The sequence below is a fragment of the Lissotriton helveticus genome, chromosome 1_1, assembly GCF_964261635.1.
Source record: "Lissotriton helveticus chromosome 1_1, aLisHel1.1, whole genome shotgun sequence".
NCBI classification, from domain to species: Eukaryota; Metazoa; Chordata; class Amphibia; order Caudata; family Salamandridae; genus Lissotriton; species Lissotriton helveticus.
In genome coordinates, this window is record NC_136057.1 from 1,394,709,297 (window position 1) to 1,394,732,226 (window position 22,930).

At 48.1% G+C, this 22,930-nt stretch overlaps 1 protein-coding gene across 1 annotated transcript in view; it reads left to right on the plus strand.

The window, feature by feature from the left end:
• The window catches only part of LOC144825601 (coiled-coil domain-containing protein 159-like), a 209,675-nt gene that overhangs the window by 80,285 nt on the left and 106,460 nt on the right, over positions 1–22,930 (plus strand). Inside the window, exons 3-4 of the mRNA XM_078684169.1 lie at positions 12,567–12,656; positions 13,882–13,971. Of these exons, the coding sequence (XP_078540295.1) occupies positions 12,567–12,656; positions 13,882–13,971 (180 nt within the window). The remainder of the gene's footprint in view (positions 1–12,566; positions 12,657–13,881; positions 13,972–22,930) is intronic.

Sequence of the window (22,930 nt, forward strand, 5' to 3'; positions counted from 1 at the left end):
TTTGCAGTCAGGTTCTTACCCCTCCGGTCACGGTCGGGGGTCTTCTTTCAGGTTGAGGCTGCAGGCGCCGGCTTGAATCTTGAGGGAGGTCGGGGATCACCAGATCCCAGATCTGGATGGCTGGGTAGACCTCCTTGTGGTGTTGGGCCACTCGAACTTGGGCCGTGGGCGTCGGGTGCAGAGTGGTGCAGAATTGTGGAGCCGCCTGGATCTGGATTCCAAGGTTGAGTCTTTGCTTGAGCAAATCAGGTGCTCACGGGAGACAGAGTCTGTTAGATAAGTGCAGGGCAGGTCCTGCGGGCTCTGGGGGGCTGCTGGCTGCTGGCATACGCTGGAGTACAGGCTGGTAGGCCTGGGGCCAAAGCAGTAGGAGTCCTCTTCCTCATGGGTCAGCAATGCTCTTCTGTCCTTCTTCTTTCTTCCTCGAATCTGAGGAGGAAAGGTTCAGGGTCACCCCTAAATACTAAATTTAGTGGCGTTAAAAGGGGGTGCAGGTCGGGACCAATGGGTCCCTTCCTTGGGGTGGGTACACCCCCTATTATGCCACCCTCTAGTGGGAGGGGGCATGAGCCTCTACCTAATTGATTGGGTCTCCTCATGTCCAAGATGGAGGGGACTGAGATGTGTGCTTCACCTCGCCTCCCCCACCTGAGGGGTGTGGTTGGCAAAGGTAGAAACACCTCTCCTCCTAGCTCCTTTTTCCAGCTGATCCTCCTTCCCAAAGTGGGGCTCAGAACTGGTAGGAGCCAGTTACTGGGGGCAGCAAAAGGCAGTGGCAGCTTACAAACCCTGCAGGCCTTTGAAGCTTCCCCTCTCGTGGGCCCAGCACATCCTTGGGGAGGAGGCATGACCCCTCTCCCCAGGATGCTTTTGTATCTTGACCCAGAGAGCAGGGGCTCTCTACCCAGGGATCCAGAAACCCATCTGGTGGTGGCAAATGGTGGACAACCATTCAGGAACCACACCAGAGCTGGTCGTTTTTCAGGGGGCATCTCTAAGATGCTCTCAGTGTACATTTTACATTACATCCCACACTGGCATCAGTGTGGGTTTTCATGTGCTGAGAAGTTTGCTACCAAACTTCCCAGATGTTAGTAAAGCCATTAGGGAGCTGTGGAGTTCGTCCTGACCAACTCCCAGACCATATACTCTTTATGGCTTTTCTGCACTTATAATGTCTAAGAATGGACTTAGATACTGTAGGGGTACAGTGCTCGTGCAACTGTACCTTCACCTGTGGGCTAGTGCACGCTGCTGGAGGGTGACTTACCTAGGCCCCAGGCAGTGAGTTGCAGGCATGGCACACAGGGATGTGTGCCATCTCGACTCTTCACTTTTCTCTGACCCAAAACATGCCGCCTGCAATGGCAGTGTGTGGGTGTTGGGGTGTAGGACCCCTAAGGGTGACACAATAGTTTATTTCCTGGTCACAGTGCCTTTGGTACCCGTGGTACCATATACAAGGAACTTACCTAAGGCTTGAGAGGTGCCAATTGGGGATACCAAGGTACAGTTTTGGGGAGACAACTCAGGCCCTGGGAACCTGATAGGCAGGGACCAAGGGCACTTCAAGTCAAAATGTATCAGAAACCAAAAGGGTGGGGGGGGGTTACTGCAACAGACACCAACTTTCCTACAGCATCCTAAACCAATTTCCGCCTTTGAAGAGTTATTGGGCTGATTACACAAGAACATGTGAGCATATATGTGTCCTGGCTGCACATGTGAGACTACCATAGTGTGCAGCCAGGTGTTTATTCGCAGGTTGACTGGCACAGAAGGGACTCTTCAGGGATTGGTAGTGACTTGGGGTAAGCCTGATAATATGAGTGTAGATCTGTAATGCTTACTAAAGGTCTATAGTGTTTTCACTATATTACTACAAAGTCCAGTGAGATATCAAGCTGGGGTAAAACATGCACCCGAGTATCAATTTCAAGTCTCCATCATTCCACATACAAATCTTACTGGACTTTAAGATTTGTCATATTTCTCTAGCTCAGCTCATAATCAGATTCCAGCCATCTGCCTCCTCCCACCCAATCCCCCAGTTTTGTCAAGTTAATTGCTGTGCTCCCCATCAGAGGGATCAAAGGCCTCCCCACAGAAAAGGGCAATTACCAGTGCTTGACTCAATTACTGGTAAGGAAAGGGGCGAGGGTGAAATCTGCATGTGTTAATTAGCTTGTCATACTGCACATGCTCTGGGACAGCCGAGGCCCACTGGAACAAAGGATGGAGCCCAGACCTCTAGAGCCAACACAGAGGGTCTTGACTTTGAAGTTTTAGTGGGAGTTTTTTTTTTCTTCTTTTTCTTTTGTATTCCTCATATACCAGATTGGGTATTCTAGCTAGGGCATCTCCTCCTCCCTACATTGCGATGTACCAACCTTAAGGATTATATCCTTTGTAGGGGAGGAGGCCGAAAACCCCTCTCTAGACTTGGCTGTTTGCTATGTCCGCTCCATACCCTTTCGACCTTGAAGACCCTTTCTTCGGCAGGAGAACAAGCACCAACAGTGCCCAGGTGAAATCATAGGAACACTTTCATCGGTTCCGCCAAGCCACAAGGGCCGCCCAGATCTTATCTTGGCTAGAGCTGTCACAAGCCATATCGGACTCGCTAACATACACAATATACTTCAGACAATCCGTGAATGTAGGGGCATTCTCTGACTTCCAGGCCTTACAAATTTCACGCCTTGCTAGGATAATTACATAAAAGATGAATTTAGTCATCATATCCTGAAGCTGGTATTCTGCCCCTAACCCAAAGAAAATTGTCCTAGAAGAGATCTCAATATGTATACCTAGGACATCAGATATGAACTCTCCAATTTTAGTCCAATAGGGTAACAATCTTGGGCATTCTACGAACATGTGTATATCGTCTACCGCTGGGGCCTTACACCGTGGGCAGCTATATTCAAGATTTGTAATTCTAACCAGTTTTTTTGGAGTTATATAAACTCTGTTCAGGGTGAACAGATGATTGCGCTTTAAGGGGGCAGATTTCACCACTATGTTTAACAATTTAAAGGAATCTCCCCATAATGCTAACAAGTTATCACATTGCAGGTCATCTATTTCTCCCCAGAGCTTGTTGAGTTCACCCTCTGTGATTTCATCCTTCTCATTTAGTGCCTCATACTAAAAGGAAATCTCCTTTTTCCATCTAGCTTTTCTCTTCACAGATTCAAATTTTGGGTTGGTTGTGAGCTCCCAAGAAATAGTAGACCACCAACTGGATAGCTGATAGTATTTGAACCTGGTGAGAGTTCCATTTGTCAGCCTAGAGAGTGAGTCCCACCCCAGTAGCTGGGAATTATCCAAAAGATCCTGCCATTGCATGATACCAGCTGTTTTAAGAGGAATTGATAATTGGTCTCTGAGACATTCTGGCGTCCCAGGCGAATCCCATATAGGGGCCTGGGGTGTATAATAGGGAATACCTAATTTCTTTCTCACAAACACCCAGTTTCTCAGGGCAGTCCCTAACACCTTTAATCTAACCTTCTTATAGAATCTTGGATCCCCAAATTTAAATAAAAAGGATTCTTGCCCTAAAGGGGTGCCATGTAATAATGCCTGGAATAGCCGTCCTAAAGAAGATGTGTCAGCTTCGTCTGCCATACGCCTGAAGTTTTTAAAGTGAAAAGAATGACAATAGTGCAAAATATCTGGCATGGCAAGTCCTCCAGCTTTCAATTTCCGTCGCAATTTTTTTAAAGAGATTCTGGGCGATTTACAGTTCCAGATGAAGGATCCGATTCTTCCCTGTAGTTTGGCAATATCTTTAGGATTAAATGTCAGGGGTATTGAATTAAAAAGAAAAGTAACCTTTGGCAAAATAACCATCTTAATTAAATTAACCCTTCCAAAGATGTTTAGTGGTAGGCCAGACCAATGCTGCAAAGTCCCACAGATGTCCTTGTAGACTCTATCCAGATTCACCTTGGATGTTTCTGAGATGTTCTGAACTAAATGAATTCCAAGGTATCTCATCCGGGGTTTTGTTTCAGGGAGTTTATCCACATAATTCCACTGCATGACCTCAGTTTTTTCTTTATTAATTCTATATCCTGAGACCACCCCAAAACTTTCGGCATGATGAAATAGACGGTGGATAGATATCTCAGGATTGGATGTATACATTAGGAGGTCGTCAGCATATAGTGCAAATCTTAGGTCTAACTCATTAATCTGGAAGGGTTTAATCAGAGCATCCGATCTTAGCTGGTTTACCAAAGGCTCTATATAGAGATCAAACAATAAAGGAGACAGGGGGCATCCCTGCCTAGTACCCTGTGTTATTTGAACCCAATCTGTTAGCAGATTATTTACAAGAAACTTGGCCTTAGGACTATGATACAGAGCTTTTATGGATGCTATAAAATTAGCTGGAATGCCAAACTTAGACAGAGCCTCCCATAGATATAGCCAATGGACCTGGTCAAAGGCCTTAGCGGCGTCAATTGCCACGATAGTCAAGGTTTTTTTTTGCTCTGAAGCATAGTCTATTGCAGCAATGGCTTGATGGGTCAGTTCATTAACCTGCCTACCTGGCACAAAGCCCCTCTGATCCTCATGTATTAAGGACTTAATTACTTTGGCCAAGCTCGCCGCCAAAACCCCAGCGAAGATCTTATAATCTGTATTTAGCAGCGAGATTGGCCTATAGGACTCAACTGTCAAGGGGTCCTTATTGGGCTTAAGAACTAGCGTTACTGTAGCTTCCAGCCAGGTCGGTGGGATAGTCTGTCCCTCATAATGTATTTTATTAAATAGAGACGTAAGGATAGGAACGACTAGTGGGAGGTTTTGTGTCAGCTATGGGCAAAGCTGAGGCTCTCAGAAGAGCTCTTACCAGAAACAACTTGAAGTCATCATTTTGATTGTCTCAGAATGCTGTGCAAGAGGGTTGGGACAGGAAGGAGGGATGCTGTGGCATCCTAGGTTTGCGCAGCGTGCCTGGCCCCTAAAACTTGCCATCCCCACTTAAAAACCCCTGCACAATGGAGAGACAGTTGAGAAGACCCTGAGCCTGGACCTGGGAGCAACAATGTCAAAAGAATGCCCAGCTGGAAAGAGAAGCCACCTGATGGACTGAGGACTTTAACTTCTGCTGACTCCCAGGACTTTGGATGGTCTCTCTAGGGCCAGTCGCTCTGGCCTCTTATGGGCCCTGGGGGCCATTTGGGTGAGAAGACCTGCTGGGGGCGGGGGGGCGCTGGATGGTGCCCCTTGGAATTGGATGGAGTGGCCCAGGACTCCACTGCCACCCTGGCTCTTCAAGAAGCCAGGAGGTTCTGTGGCCTGGGGACTGAGGCAGGTAGGGTGTTTTGCTGCCTGGTGGCGGTGCAAAATATCTGCATTAGCAGGGCTAAGCACACAGAGTCAAACAGAGCACAGGTCTGGCTCAGAGAGCTCTCACAAATGCAGCTCCACTCCCCCCCAAAAACTATTTTACAGGCCAGGAGGCTTGAGTGCTGGGGGCCTTACACCAGCCCTTTACCTCCCAGGTTGCGGAGCGGGCAGGGAGAGTATGCACAGCTCACGCCACTGGCAGGAGCTGAGGAAAAAGGATATCCCAGCCCATCAGGGGCACAAAGAACTGTTGCTTGCTCCTCTGTGGCTGCAGGTGCTGCACAATGGAGCATGCAGGATCGCGGGGGCGTTGTGGCCCACCCCGCAGTCCCCTACAACCCTCCATGCCAAAAGAAAGATAAGAAAACAAGAATACTGCGGTGTGAGGCCTCAATGTAAGAGAGGTTTCCTGCTCATCAAACATGCAAAAAGTTTGGCCTGGCGCACCTCATATTGCCCCTTGCAAGTTAATTTCTATACGTTTTTTGCTTGTGATGACCCCCACAATAGCAGAGGTACCACCAACATTTCCAAAGGAATGTTTGGAGGGGCTGCAGAAGGACAGCAGCCCCCCCACATGATATTATTAAAAAAATTAACCCCAAGTCTCCTGGGGCTTTTGACCGCAGGAGAGGTTAACCATTGTTTTAAGGCCCTTGGAGCCTGTACTTTTGAGCAGAGGCTCTGGAGCGTTTGGACCCTTGTGGTTGGTTCTGACTGCATTTTGTGGCTAGTACATTTTAAAAGTAAGGCTTTGCACGCATAGTCTTGAATTCAAAATGCTTTATTTGTTTTTATAGAACATTATAGACAATATTTGCTTTTATAGAACAATGTAAGTTTACCATTGTGATGAATGCTATGGATTATCCCTACTGTGCTCAATGATTTAGTGGTGATTTAGCGGCTGATTTTACGTATGTAGTGACACCATGACAAAGCCAGTAGACCTTATTTAAAATGACACCCCCTTACATTGTGATGTTGAATCTGGTATAGGTGGAGGGCATTGTGAATATGGTAATGTAAGATGAAGGTGTTAACTAAGGTACTCCCCATTTACTTGATGTATATATTTATACAGGTCACCACCACTCACAGTCTGCAGGCTCCGGCCCGATCAACACGGCACAAGTATTCCCGTCAGCCCTCCCTGGCATATGGGGTTGTCGCACAGCTGCCATGCAAGGCTTCAACCCTCACCGCATGGCAATCTCCTACCATGGTGGTCCCCCTAGCAGACAGGATCACCACAACATTACAGGTCAAGGCTTCAGCCCTGACCCCATGGCAGTCTTGTCCATAACTATTTTCACTTGGATCTCTCCTAGCACACGGGTTGCCAATTCAGCCCTGCACATCGCAATGACCCGACTGGTGCAGCAGCCATTTCCTCACTCCTCAAACACGGAGTCTACTCAACAGGGCTTCCCACTAGGCCATGCTTTCTCCAATGCTCTCCTATTCCTCACAGGGCACTCTGGTCTTGGCAAGCAGGCAGACACCGGTGCTCCAGGCACCAGGGCAGGTCATCTTGGAATCCCAGGGTGATGTCCCCTCACCCAGCAGGGAGACTAACTGGCCTTGCCCCCCAGTCCTGGTCACAGGCAGAAGTCTTGCCGAGCTACCCCCTCCTCACACATGCTGTCTGGCTTCTTGGCAGATGACAATATTTAAGGTCTCAACCTTCCCTTCTTATAGTCCATTTTCAGACACCAAATGTGATTTAGGGTCTAGGTCTTTGAAGGTTTATGTTGGGGGTTCTGCTTCTTTTCTTATTTTATTTTGAAAGTTTTATAGAGCGCAAACCAGACCCTTGCGGATATCAGAGCGCTTTACAGGCAGTGATGAAAAAAGTTATACAACATAATACAAAATACAAAAAACAAGTCGAAGCAAATATACGTGTACATAGTGTGCAAACATACACCAAACAAATTAGGTAGACCAAATCTGCATCCCACGTTGTGCAAAATAAAGAAGAAAGAGAAAGGTGCGGGCCGAGAGAGCATCAGTGCCATGTAGGTTGTCTGTTTGCACCCATATAAGTCATGGTATCCTTAAGTGATGATCATGTGAATTTTTCCATGAGAATCGCCTTTATGTCCTTTTTGAACAATGCAGTAGATGTGATAAGTCTGGTTTCTGGGGGTAGTGCGTTCCAGATCCTAGGAGCCATCCCTGAGAAGGAGCGTTTATAAGTTTTCGTCTTATTAAATCTGTGTGGCTTCAGTAATAGGTTTTGTGCACTTCTTGTGGATCTCTTACCCCCAGAGATAGACAGTTTCTGAGAGAGATAGCTGGGTGTTTTATGGTGAATAGCTTTGTGGGTCATGCAGGCTATTTTTAGGTGAATTATGGCTTCCCTTGGTAGCCAATTCAAGGCTTTTAAGTCGGGGGAGATGTGGGACCTTTTTTTTGAGCCCGTGATGAGTCTAGCTTCAGCGTTGATGGGGGCTCTTAGTGGTGCTGTTCTAGCTTTGGGGAGGCCGCAAAGAGAGAGACGTCCGTACTCGATCCTGGGGATAACTAGAGCTTGAACTGCAATCTTGAAGTCGTTTTTTGGTAGGAAGGGTTTAAGCTTCCTTAGAATATTAATCTGGAAATTTGCTCCTTTTGTTGCGTTGCCAATATGTTTATGCATGTTGAGGTTGCAATCAAGGGTTATACCCAGAGATTTTGCTGAGTCAATGATTGTTGGTTGAACGTTGAATGCCATGAGGTGTTTGAACCAATCCTGGAGGAGGGGTATTTCAGAGGGTGGAGCTATAAGTAGGAATTCAGTTTTGAGTGCGCTAAGCTTGAGATGGTTCTCAGCTAGCCATGATTGGGTGTTCAGCAGCATTTTGTTAAGTAGTTTGATATCTTCAGGAGTATGAATCTTCAGGTAGAGTTGTGTATCATCTGCGTACATGCGAAATTGGATGTTGGATGCTTGCAGCAAGACAGTAAGAGGTTCCATAAATAGATTGAATAGTGTTGGGGATAGTGCGGACCCTTGTGGGACTCCTAGAGTTACTGGTACGGGTTTGGACAAAGAGTTAATGACCTTGAATTTTTGGGTCCGGTTTTGGAGAAAGGAGGTAAACCAATTGAGCACTGAGCCTGATAGGCCCATTCTGAGATTCAGCAGGTCAATCAGGTTCTTGTGTTTGACCGTATCGAAGGCTGAGGAGAGGTTTAATAAGATGAGTAGGCATGATCCATTCTGGTCGAGTATTTGTAAAGCGTCGTCAATAATGTGAGTCATGGCTGATTCGGTGCTATGCCCTGCTCTAAAGCCAGATTGGTGATTGTCAAGGAGGTCGAAGTGGTCAATATGTTTTGTCAGTTGTTGGAGTACACATTTTTCCAAGAGTTTGGCTAGGGTAGGGCTGTTAGAAATAGGGCGATAATTGTTAAGGTCCATCGGGTCAGCTGTGTTTTTTTTAGGATGGGTGACACTTGACCAATTTTGAGGATGTCAGGGATGCAGCCTTGATGCAGAGAACTATTGATGATCCTGGTCCAGAGTGGCAGGATCAGAGGGGTTATATCTTTAACTGCGTTAGCGGGGAGAGGATCGGTGGTATGATTGGCCGGCTTGAGGGTGCTTAGAATCTTGCCTACTGCTTCTTCAGTGTAGGTGTCGAAGGAGGACCAGGCTGCCTCGTTTTTTAGTTTAATTTTTGGGGATGCTTGTTGTGGCGGATTTGGAAGAGAGGGAGGGATTTTGGTGTGTGGGCAAGACTGTAAGACTGTAAGGTCATTGAGAAGATCTCTCTTGATGTTTTCGGTTTTTAGATTAAAGAAAGCAGAGAATTCGTCACATGTGGGTTGGGTGCGCGAGGTATCTTGTAGTTGTTTAGGTTCATCCTTAGATTGTGATTTGATTAATTCAAAAAGTTTTTGGGGACGATTTCTTGCTTGATACAATTGGTGAGAGAAAAATTCGGCTTTAGTGCGTTTGATCTTTCTTTAGTAATCCTTTCTCTTATTCCTTAGAATTTTAAGGTGCTTGGAAGATGGGACTGATCTCCAATGCATTGCGAAGTTCTAAGAGCGCGTCTGTCATCGTTCAGCAGGTCATTGAACCAGAGTTTAGAGTTTTTCGAGGGAACTCTCTTTAGTTGTAGAGGTGCAACTTCATTGATAACCGTAGACATTGCGTTAAGGTAATGGTTGGTGAGGTCATTTACGGAGGAGAGGCCATCCGGAGGCTGGAGTAATTTATGGGAGTGGATGGGCAAAGTGTTGGGCTTGAGTTTTTTCAAGTCTCTTTTCCATATCTTTGGTTTAGTGGATTGGGCTGCGTTAAGTTTCACTGTTTCCCTGATGAAGAGAGTAATGATGTGGTGGTCTGACCAATCACAGGGAAGGATTGAGTCAAGCTGAATGGAGTTGTTTTTGGAAATTATTAAGTCCAGGATTGCACCTTTTTTTTGTGTGGGGGGCTTTTGCAGATTTGGGTGAGGTCAAGCGCGCCGATGAAGTTTTTTAGACTGTTGACCATTGAATCATTGATGTCATTCCAATGGAGATTGAAGTCGCCTGGAATATTTGAGTGTTTTGACGTCCGATGGTCGTTGTGACCATGTCCATGAAGTGTTCAGTGAAGCTAAGGTTATCACGAGGTGGATGATATATGATGTGTACGGAGCATACTGGCGTACCATTACTGGTGATGTCAATGCACATGTATTCACAAGAGGAGAATGTGGGGGATTAGGCTCCATTTACTGAGATGGTGCTCTTGTGTATGCATGCTATTCCTCCCCCAGTTTTGTCGCTTCTATCAAGTCTGATGATGTCGTAGTTAGCTGCTACTAGATTGTCCAAGAGGGGTGAGGAGGATTCAGTTAGCCATGTCTCTGTTAGCACAATCGAGTCAAGCTCATGAGAGATGATGAGGTTGGCGATATCTACTGCGTGTCTAGCGGCCGATCTACAGTTCAGGAGGGTGCATTTAAGAAGGTGTGTAATTAGAGAAGGGGTGGGATCAAGTGTGAGTGTGATTCTTCTAAGATTATTGTCGATGATTCCTCTATTGTTGTGAGTGGCGGATCTGTGTGGGTTGAGGGTAATAGCCCGAATGGTCGTGTGTGTCGGGGTGCTGGGGGTGATGAGCGGGGGATTGTAGGAGAGTAGGAGGGAGCGAATATCATTCTCCGAGAATGGGTTGGTGCTTCGGATAGGGCGGGAAGAGAGATTGGGGGATGGAGTTCCAGGAGAGGCGATTATGCTTGGGGGTGTGTGAAAGGTGAGTTGGGGGGTAGCTTGGTCTAGACGTGTTCGCAGATCTGATGTGCATTCGTTGTCTAGCCATCATCTTTTTGATAGTGTGGAGTTCATCTTTGATTTGTAGGAGTGCAGACATAATCCTATCGAAACTGATATCTGGAGCTATTGTGAGTGGGGTAGATGTATGTGATGGTTCATCCATCGTGGTATCAGGGGCGGATGTGAGTGGAGGGGGTGACTGAGATAAGCATGAGTGGGGTTGTGCCGTGACCTGGATAGGCACAAGTAGAGTAGTGGGTGGTGGTGTATGTGCGGGTGGAGGGAATGTTAGTGCGGGTAACATTGGTGATAGGGTGGGTTGTTGGTGAGTAGAAGTAGTGGGTGTAGCTGGGAGCGGAATGAGGGCTAGAGGGGGAGCGTGTTCGGGATAGGAGTGGAGGGAAGCCGACGCGTGTGCCAGCATTAGATCTGTGTGGTGGAGGTGGTGTGTATTTGTATGTGCTGGTGAGTGAGGCGTAAGGGGTTGGGTGGGATGTGAGGGTTGGGATGTGGGTTGGTAGATAGCGATGGGATGGGGATGGGGTGTGTACGAGGAGAGGGTAGTCGGGGAGGTAGGGGCAAACAGATCTGATGCCTGAGGAGGGTGGGGATGAGGGGGCAGGAGGGTGATAGAGGCGGATGTTGAGGAGGCGACATGTGTTGCAGAAGGGGTGGGTTGGATAGCGGGGGAATGTTGGGTTGAAGTAAGGGGATTGGATACATGATTTTTAATGATGGGGAAGATCTTCTCTAGTAAATTTATATTCTCTCTCTCTCTCTTCAAACTCTTATGGAGACCGGTACATACTACTCTCTGCCTGGGAATCATAGAGAGTAATTCATGTGGCATAGAACAAAATTACCCCCTCACAGAAAAGTTGCTGAACAGCAGGGGAACATTTCCACCACCCACAATGTAATTTCCTAACTGCCAAGACTGAGCCCTCTGGCCCACCTCCCTAGTATACATTAAGTGTGTTTTCTAAATCTAGGCTCTTCCACCACAGAGGCTGTTGAGGCCCTAATACCATCCTTGAAGAAGGGACTCTGGTGGCTACACCATATGAAGGGAGAGCTAGACAGGTGCTAAGCATGTCCTGACCACTATCTAGGTGATGTCAGGGGAAGCTGGAAATGGGTGCCATGATTTTTCAATAGTTCACAACGCAGTCACCTTGAAAACAGGGCAGTTAAACAGAGTCCCTGCTGTGGGTGTGGTTCTGAGGTCCCAACACTCTCTCATATGGTGGCAAGACTATATAAGAATGACACGTTCAGCAGCCGGTCCATCTGCACTTTGTTGTCTGTGGTATCAAATGTGGCAAAAGTTCCTGGCAAAATCAACAGAAGAGACACCAGATCATGGTGGGTATGGGCAGTCCAAGCTAATCATTCCGCTACACAGCTGTGACCACAAGTGAATCCTGGCTGAAATGAATTTACTACAATATGCCAACTGCTTACCAAGTTTTGGTGCAGAGATCAACACACATAGAATACAGACGGTGGCTTGATAACATGCCGTTAGGAGGCAGGGTCAGGCTGTGGCATTGGGAGTCGGGGAAAGTCAGCAGGTAGGCGGCTGGTAAGTGGGATGGATAGTGAGATTGAGGTGGCTATAAGGTTCATTGGTGTTGTGGTAGGTGGAAAGAAGGGTGGTAAGGAATGGAATCGTGGCCATGAGGGAGTTATGGTGGAGATACAAATACAATAGAGCAAGTCTGCTGAGAGCATCTTGCGGTGTGTTGACTAGAGGCGAAATGGTGCTGCAGAAGTTACCAGGCAGGGAGGTGACTGAAGAGACAGGGTTGATGTTAGGGAAGAGCGTGCTTATCACTCGGTGGTAAAGAATGGTGGAAAGGAATTAGAAGATCTCTCCAAATATATGACCTCCTTCTTGAAACAGCATTAACTTATTTTCTTTTCATTTCTAATCACAGGACAGACACCCACCCTGGAGAATGGATGAAGACCAGTCATGTGATGGTCCTCCACGGCACTGCGGGGCCCCCAAATTTTGCAATTCTCGGGTAAATGCAAAGGGGTTCATATGAATATTAGCTTCATAGACGGGAGTGGGGTGTGTGGAGCGAAAATGCTAAAATGATCTTGCACACTGCACCCTCAGCAAGGCTTTGCACATTCAAAATGTTTACCAAATATTTTTGCGAAAAGAAACAATTGCCAAGGTACTTTAACTCAATTGAGAAAATAATTGCTCTGCAGTGTGGAAGATAGCACAGGAACTAGTTGTTCTCACTAAATTGTTATAAGAGCAGAACTTAATATAGTGATCACCCATATAAAACACACATCCCTTCCTATTTGAAACAGATTTCCATGGCACAATTCAGGCCTCAGTCCTTTCACTCTTAGACTGTGGCAGCCCCCTACTCAAGAAAATTACCAGCTCAGCTCTGATTCAGTTGAATAGAGTCCTTCACACCCAGATCACCTCCTCAATGAGCTCAGGAAATTTAACCAAATCACTTCGCCCTTAGGGAACTCCACTGGCTTACCCTGCTGATCTGTGCCGTGTGCAAGACCTGCTTCAGCATAAACAGCGGTCTAATCATCAACAAACCACAGCATCTCACTGAAAATGTTATATCAGAAGCTCTTTGAAACACACGAAGCCATGCTTAAAGGCGAAGCAGTGCAAAAAGGAAAACATTGGAAAGAATAACTTTTAAGGTGCACCCCTTAAAAAAAGAGAAATAGAAACTGTTATACCAGGGGCACCTCATACATGCATTTGCCCCCAGAAAGCTCCACAGTCGATGCGCTTCAAGACCATTGGTGATTTGGTGCTATATAAATGGAAATTAACATTAATATTAACATGGTGGAGCTGCATATAGGTGGGTGTTGATGGTGGCGGTTTTGGTCGTGGGTTATACATTTTTCTGTTGCATTTTTCAATTGGCACTCAAAACATTTTCCTCACTGGGTGCTTGATTTTACCCATTTACCTGATTTTGGGTTGTAGATCCTGACATAGAAGAGTGGAAGGTTTCTCTGAACATAGAGTTACCCACTATGGCACTGTGTATCTCTGGGGTTATAAAAGAGGCTCCATGGCAAATATAAGAGACCATGTCTATCCTTGTGGGTTTGGGGGTTGGTAACTCAAGATGACATTCACTTGAGGGTCGGTGACATGGTCGCTCTTTGACGTCAAGGGGAGATTGAGGGTGGGTCATAGCACATGTTCTGTTAAGATCTTAATTTAGATTTGTGTTTGGTCTTTTACAGGACAAATGTCATCGCAAGCCTCGGGATTACGGCAAGGTATGTCAAAGCGGTCCCTCCTGCCAGCCTGTGCCCATGGCCCCCACAGGACAGGTAAATGCCCCCAGGCGATCTGTATATGTGTGTCTTTCGTAACACATTAAGAGGGAGAGAGTTAAGTTTCAATTGGTACCTGGCAAATTTCTGGTGTTTTTAGGTTTTGTTTGATAGAGGCCATGTCACTTCAACTGAATCTAATGTTGACTAAGGTTTTTTCATAAAATTTTTAATCAGAGGGTACAAACGATTAAGAGAACAATATGGGTATAACATTCAATGCTGTTAATGGGTTTTAGGGACATGATAAATAATGATGTTAAAACGTGAGTAATTTGTTAACCACACACCCCTCTGGAGGGGAACCCATTCTTCCCGCCGGCTCATTGTACGCGTGCTTTTGCAGCTAGGGCGAAAGGAGAATGCAGGGCGATATGTGACCTGTACGAGGGGGGAGTGTTTAAGACCTTTGAACAATGTAGGGAGGAGTTCCGTGTCTCACCGGAGGCGAGACTGCAGTACGCTCAGCTGAGGCACTGGGCTTCTGGGACCGAGATGCAGCAGGCAGCTACCCGCGCCTTCACCCCCTTTGAGCGGCTGGTCCGCTCCTTTGATGAATCCAAGGGACTGATATCCCAGATCTATCAGATTCTGCAGCACACTCCGGTAGTGTCCTCTCACCTGTATCAAAGGCAATGGCAACTGACCCCTACGACGGACATTACGCCTGCGCAGTGGAACCGAATGTGGCAAGATATCCCCAAAATCTATTGCAGTATCCCACAGCGGGAGAATGCATATAAAGTTATGACCCAATGGTACTATACTCCGCTGCAGTTGCATAGGATGTTTCCTGCGTCTTCTCCCTTGTGTTGGAGGTGTATGACTGCGTCTGGGGACTTCATACATGTGTGGTGGGCGTGCTCAGTGTTGAACATGTTCTGGAAGGAGGTCCTTAGCCACATTAGGGTGGTGTTGGGATTCCCCCTGCCTGAGGCCACGAACACGATCCTATTGGACATCAAACCCGCCGTTCTGAAAGCACTCACTCGGAGTGACTGGACTCTGGCGCTCCACATGCTAGGTGCGGCTAAACAGCTTATAGCCTTGTACTGGAAACAAACTGAGGCTCCTCCAATTGCGGCTTGGTTCATGCGCTTATGGCAGGTCATAGCGATGGAGCTCTTCACAGCGCGGCTGCAGGCAAGCGATACCCGCTTTAAGGCTGTTTGGCAACCTCTGAATAAATATCTCTGCGTGGTTGAGCGTGCGCGTTATATGCCCGCCAGGCTTAGGATGCTGCGCCTCTTTAAAGATGCGATTGCACCGTCTGATCGTGGCAGATTGCTCCCGTAAGCGCATTGCTCGCGCACCTGCTTGCTTGCAGTGCCCCCCTGGTCTTGGTCCTTGCTAACGTATGTGATGACATATGCCTTCCCCCCACCCGCACACATCACTCTCCTATCTTCTGTTCTGTCCTATTGTCTCTCTCTCCTTTTCCTATTCTCATAGTTTTCATATCTGTTTAGATCTGACTGTTGCCTCTAGGCTTGTTACCTGTCCGATGTAGCTGTGGATTTCACGGGGTCCTCATGTACGCTATGCCCTATTGCTCTGATTCTAAATATCATTCCACACGGCCGGCCCCTCGAGGGTTGTAGGCTATATGCTGTGTTACAACTTGCTCTTAGTGGTAGATTTTTTCAGGCCCTTGGTGAAACGTTTACTTACGTGGCCGGCCCTGTATAGGGTTGTAGGCTTAACGCTGTGTACAGTCGGACTTGGTTTTTGTGTCTATGTCTGAAAATAAAATAGATCTGAAACAAAAAAAAGAAGGACCTCAGTTTTATTGGAATTAAGCTTCAAACTATTCAAGACTATCTAATGCCCGACTTGCAGAAGACAGTTGTGAAACCGTGAGGCTGTGTCAGAATAATTGCTTGCCACAGATACTATTATTTGGGTATCATCAGCGTAGAACATTACTGGGAAACCCAAGGATCGAATCAATTGTGCCAGAGGCGCAACATAGATATTAAAAAGGGTTGGACTCAGTGAGAAGCCCTGGGGAACACACAAGGGAGCGTAAAAGTAAGATGATTTAAAATTGGCTAATGAAACAAATTGTTCACGATCCATCAAGAATGACTCGAGCAAAGCCAACGCTCTTCCCTTTATGCCTATCACATTAAGACGATCCAGCAGTTGTTTATGATTAATGGTATCAAACTCTGCGGAGAGATCCAACAGCACCAAAGCTGTGTTTCCCCCTGCATCAACTGTCTGCCTAACCTGCCTAACCAACCACTCAAACACCTCGGCTCCACGAGACTCCTACTCACACAAATCCCACACATATACAGAGCCAGATCAGGAGGATGGGGGTTCTCTTACATTGCTCCTAAAGCATGGAATGACCTACCACTCCACATCAAAGCCTCTTCCTCTCTTCTTGAAATCTGCCACAATATGAAGACCTGACTTTCAGTTAACAAACCTACTACAGACAGGGCTAGGCACACACAACTTTTCAGCACCAGAATACCCTTGTGGGTGATACTGCACTCTACAAATACACATAACATAAGGAAAGTGCTCTTAAATGATGGAAAAAGCATCATTAAGTGATACCAAGACTAACGATTTCTAAATTATTTGAATGATGTAAGGTATAGAACCTGGACAGATATGCAACAGTTCACCCAGAAACAGATATTCCCACAAGTGCCCATGTATTTGCCCACCACAAGTTTCAGACATAAGCAAACATCACTGAAAAATACCTGTCCATTGGGCTACAGGTGTAATTGACTGAAGAGAGGGGAGGTAAGAAACAATCTTCATTGAGACAAGTCTCAGAAAGAGAGAGAAACAAACATTACATGAAAGGGAGATGGCCCCAAACTGCTGATTTCCCAGTGTTCCAATGTTCTTTATTGTTTAAGTGACTTAAAAAAATGGGAGTTTGATTCAGATCGGGAGAAAACTTTTCATAGCCTGACCAAGAATGGTATCTGCTTTGAGAAGCAGGATTCAGATAGTCGTGCTTTCAGAAAATGTGTTGGCCCCACCTGGTGCATTTTGACCCTCGTAATTGGCTGGGCTTGTGCCTGGTCATCTATGTGCTCACCCTGCCCATATTGCGGATAGACTGTGCACCTATCCTTAAAGCTGAAAGTGACCCTTCTGGTAATGAATCGAAGTAGAGAGGCTCTGGTCTGTAATGTCCTACAGCATGCAGTGTCTGATATGTAATGTCTCACATCGCCTGTGATGTCCCAGGGGGCGGGCCCAGTCTCCTATGTCTTTTAATAGAAAGCACCCCAGTCAGAAATACGCCAGAGCAGGGAGGGCTGTCAGTATTGAGCCACAATAGGGAGGTCTCAGTCTGTAATGTCCCACAGTAAAGTGATGTCTAACAGCAGGAAGGTCTGGTCTGTAGTGTCTCCCAAATGACCTTGGTCTGTAATGTGTGACAATGGACAGGGTTCTAATCTGTAATGTTCCATAGTGGGGAAGGTCCTAGTTTTTAGGTCTTGCCTAGGCAGTGAATGCGTTGTCTCGTTAGAGACATGCTGTATCTGCTCTGTGGGATTTCACCACGCCTATCGCTTTCCATTCGTTCCTTTGTGTAGCTTTCTAAATTCCTTTAATTTCTGTGGTTAATTGTTCCCTTCTCGGTGTGTTGGTCCAGCCCATGGCAACAGGCTCTACAGGGCCACCGTGCGGATAGACGTGGTACGGAACAAATGAGGACAGAAACACGTACTTTTTTACTTCTGTTTCTTCGTGCTGACCTAATTAATTCTCTACGTCGTGCGCATACGCTCAGACCAGGCTTGTTTTGATGACACTATTCTCAGTGCCGAGCATCCAGCTCTCAAGCAGGTAGGTGTTTGCGCCAGTTGTAAGAGGAACTGGACTTGCGGCAGTGATGCAGGCTGGCAGTTTCCCTCCACCAATTCCCCAGTACTCCCCTCTCCGGTGCTAAGCAGCCTGGGCCTGCAGTGGAGCAACAATGCCTTGGAGGAGTGGGAGGCGCTGCTGGAGCTGCCCACCTCTCCGGCCAGGGGCAGCTGGGTGTTCAGTCAGCGCAGGCTGGTCCTTGGCCTCTTTTCGCAGCAGACTCAGCTACAAAGCAGTGGAGGGCATCCAAAGGTCTCATTCCAACCCCTCCGTAGATATTCAGCTTCGGCTTCTCGGTGTGGCCTGGCACTCTGCCTGTGCGCTTCTTCATCGGTACACATTTTTTATTTTATTTTTTACCAGCCCTTAGTGGTTCAGAGCTATTACATTTGAAGTGGCCAGCAAGATTTCTAGCAGAATGAAGAAGGAGAACCAGCAATCCTGGCTGGGTTTCTCAGACCGGTGATTTTTCTTGGATTTGCTGAAAGATGAATGGACTACCACTGTCTGTGCAGGCGCCTCACTTGTTAGGTCTCGCTATAGCCAGTGCATTAGCAATGCTTTGCGAGAGTATAGTAAGGGGCTCTCAAAAATGCTCCCAAAGTCTGCAAGAGGATTGGGCACAGTGCTTGTGCGCCGGGCGCGCGCACCATTTGTCCGCCTACAGCCTTTGGGAGGACTTTTGCGGTCGCTATGATGTTCCCAGCCACTTCACGCGCGCGCTCCACTCTGCTGCCATATGGACATGCATTCAGATTACCATGCTTCAGCACACCCCCTCACCCCCATCCCCTTATGCTTTGCCTCCCAGACACACACACAGCTGCACGTATGTACTTCACAGCTCTTTACAACAGAATTGACTTTGTAACTTTTTTTTTTACTCATTGTTAAAGCACCTACACCTCCACTCGACATATGCTCCCTCACCAATGTCCCTCCCACCCTTACTTTGATCTCCGCTTTTCTTTTAACTTTCGGCGCAAGTTCTCACAGGCTCCTCTCTGCCCTCTTCCTTTAATGGCCCTCCCCCTCCCTCAGCACAGAGCGCGCATTGCTTGTTGTTTGTGTCACCAGCATCCTTTTCCCGTTCTTGTGGACTGCACTCATTTTGGGGGGCGTATGGCGTGTACCTCTTTACTGAAGAATGCCTCCTGTTCCTCCCCCTCCAGCATGCTGTTTGCACCTCACTATCCTGTAGGTAATGTTCCCCCCTTTTCTCTTACGTGTGTCCAAGCCCACTCTCCATACTATAGCCCAAGCCATTGTTACTGCTTATTTATCTTACAAAAGGGGGTGGTGATGGCCGGAGCATCTGAACCAATCAAACACTCACACCCAGTCAAAAGATCTGGGTTTGATCCATCACCGTTCTTTAGCCCACTCTGCCACTCCAGTTCAGACATGGCTATATGCAAATCAGTCTGACCCTGTGCCTCATGGGAACAGTCAAGCCCGAACTGCCAAGCCATGCCTTCCCTGGACCGGAAGCAAGCTTCCGAGGACCGGTTTCTGGCATTCCAGCCGTCTTCAGCCTGGCTTGCTTGAATCCAGTGGCAAAGTGAGCAAGGGACTCACGTCTGAGCATACCCTGCCACACTTATGGCGGCCAAAGCGGTACAAAAAGGGGTGGTAATGGACGGAGCATCTGAACCAATCAAACACTCACACCCAGTCAAAAGATCTGGGTTTGATCCATCACCGTTCTTTAGCCCGCTCAGCCAGCCCAGTTCAGACATGGCTATATGCAAATCAGTCTGACCCTGTGCCTCATGGGAACAGTCCAGCCCGAACTGCCAAGCCATGCCTTCCCTGGACCGGAAACAAGCTTCCGAGGACCGGTTTCTGGCATTCCAGCCGTCTTCAGCCCGGCTTGCTTGAATCCAGTGGCAAAGTGAGCAAGGGACTAACGTCTGAGCATACCCTGACACACTTATGGCGGCCAAAGCGGTACAAAAGGGGGTGGTGATGGACGGAGCATCTGAACCAATCAAACACTCACTCCCAGTCAAAAGATCTGGGTTTGATCCATCACCGTTCTTTAGCCCACTCTGCCACCCCAGTTCAGACATGGCTATATGCAAATCAGTCTGACCCTGTGCCTCATGGGAACAGTCCAGCCCGAACTGCCAAGCCATGCCTTCCCTGGACCGGAAACAAGCTTCCGAGGACCGGTTTCTGGCATTCCAGCCGTCTTCAGCCCGGCTTGCTTGAATCCAGTGGCAAAGTGAGCAAGGGACTCACGTCTGAGCATACCCTGCCACACTTATGGCGGCCAAAGCGGTACAAAAGGGGGTGGTAATGGACGGAGAATCTGAACCAATCAAACACTCACACCCAGTCAAAAGATCTGGGTTTGATCCATCACCGTTCTTTAGCCCACTCTGCCACCCCAGTTCAGACATGGCTATATGCAAATCAGTCTGACCCTGTGCCTCATGGGAACAGTCCAGCCCGAACTGCCAAGCCATGCCTTCCCTGGACCGGAAACAAGCTTCCGAGGACCGGTTTCTGGCATTCCAGCCGTCTTCAGCTCGGCTTGCTTGAATCCAGTGGCAAAGTGAGCAAGGGACTCACGTCTGAGCATACCCTGCCACACTTATGGCGGCCAAAGCGGTACAAAAGGGGGTGGTGATGGACGGAGCATCTGAACCAATCAAACACTCACACCCAGTCAAAAGATCTGGGTTTGATCCATCACCGTTCTTTAGCCCGCTCAGCCACCCCAGTTCAGACATGGCTATATGCAAATCAGTCTGACCCTGTGCCTCATGGGAACAGTCCAGCCCGAACTGCCAAGCCATGCCTTCCCTGGACCGGAAACAAGCTTCCGAGGACCGGTTTCTGGCATTCCAGCCGTCTTCAGCCCGGCTTGCTTGAATCCAGTGGCAAAGTGAGCAAGGGACTCACGTCTGAGCATACCCTGCCACACTTATGGCGGCCAAAGCGGTACAAAAGGGGGTGGTAATGGACGGAGAATCTGAACCAATCAAACACTCACACCCAGTCAAAAGATCTGGGTTTGATCCATCACCGTTCTTTAGCCCACTCTGCCACCCCAGTTCAGACATGGCTATATGCAAATCAGTCTGACCCTGTGCCTCATGGGAACAGTCCAGCCCGAACTGCCAAGCCATGCCTTCCCTGGACCGGAAACAAGCTTCCGAGGACCGGTTTCTGGCATTCCAGCCGTCTTCAGCTCGGCTTGCTTGAATCCAGTGGCAAAGTGAGCAAGGGACTCACGTCTGAGCATACCCTGCCACACTTATGGCGGCCAAAGCGGTACAAAAGGGGGTGGTGATGGACGGAGCATCTGAACCAATCAAACACTCACACCCAGTCAAAAGATCTGGGTTTGATCCATCACCGTTCTTTAGCCCGCTCAGCCACCCCAGTTCAGACATGGCTATATGCAAATCAGTCTGACCCTGTGCCTCATGGGAACAGTCCAGCCCGAACTGCCAAGCCATGCCTTCCCTGGACCGGAAACAAGCTTCCGAGGACCGGTTTCTGGCATTCCAGCCGTCTTCAGCCCGGCTTGCTTGAATCCAGTGGCAAAGTGAGCAAGGGACGAACGTCTGAGCATACCCTGCCACACTTATGGCGGCCAAAGCGGTACAAAAGGGGGTGGTGATGGACGGAGCATCTGAACCAATCAAACACTCACTCCCAGTCAAAAGATCTGGGTTTGATCCATCACCGTTCTTTAGCCCACTCTGCCACCCCAGTTCAGACATGGCTATATGCAAATCAGTCTGACCCTGTGCCTCATGGGAACAGTCCAGCCCGAACTGCCAAGTCATGCCTTCCCTGGAGCGGAAACAAGCTTCCGAGGACCGGTTTTTGGCATTCCAGCCGTCTTCAGCCCGGCTTGCTTGAATCCAGTGGCAAAGTGAGCAAGGGACTCACGTCTGAGCATACCCTGCCACACTTATGGCGGCCAAAGCGGTACAAAAGGGGGTGGTGATGGACGGAGCATCTGAACCAATCAAACACTCACACCCAGTCAAAAGATATGGGTTTAATCCATCACCGTTCTTTAGCCCACTCTGCCACCCCAGTTCAGACATGGCTATATGCAAATCAGTCTGACCCTGTGCCTCATGGGAACAGTCCAGCCCGAACTGCCAAGCCATGTCTTCCCTGGACCGGAAACAAGCTTCCGAGGACCGGTTTCTGGCATTCCAGCCGTCTTCAGCCCGGTGGCAGAGTGGGCTAAAGAACGGTGATGGATCAATCCCAGATCTTTTGACTGGGTATGAGTGTTTGATTGGTTCTGATGCTCCGTCCATCACCACCGCCTTTTGTACCGCTTTTGGCCGCTATAAGTGTGGCAGGGTATGCTCAGACGTGAGTCCCTTGCTCACTTTGCCACTGGATTCAAGCAAGCCGGGCTGAAGACGGCTGGAATGCCAGAAACCGGTCCTCGGAAGCTTGTTTCCGGTCCAGGGAAGGCATGGCTTGGCAGTTCGGGCTGAACTGTTCCCATGAGGCACAGGGTCAAACTGATTTGCATATAGCCATGTCTGAACTGGGGTGGCAGAGTGGGCTAAAGAACGGTGATGGATCAATCCCAGATCTTTTGACTGGGTGTGAGTGTTTGATTGGTTCTGATGCTCCGTCCATCACCACCCCCTTTTGTACCGCTTTTGGCCGCCATAAGTGTGGCAGGGTATGCTCAGACGTGAGTCCCTTGCTCACTTTGCCACTGGATTCAAGCAAGCCGGGCTGATGACGGCTGGAATGCCAGAAACCGGTCCTCGGAAGCTTGTTTCCGGTCCAGGGAAGGCATGGCTTGGCAGTTCGGGCTGGACTGTTCCCATGAGGCACATGGTCAGACTGATTTGCATATAGCCATGTCTGAACTGGGGTGGCAGAGTGGGCTAAAGAACAGTGATGGATCAATCCCAGATCTTTTGACTGGGTGTGAGTGTTTGATTGGTTCTGATGCTCCGTCCATCACCACCCTCTTTTGTACCGCTTATTTATCTTATGCAACTAACAACCATTGACAAAGCCAATAGACCCGACTTATTGTGTGTATGCTGCTACTCGTTGTATCATATATCTGGATGCAATGACAGAAACAGCCAAAATACAAGTGGGGCAG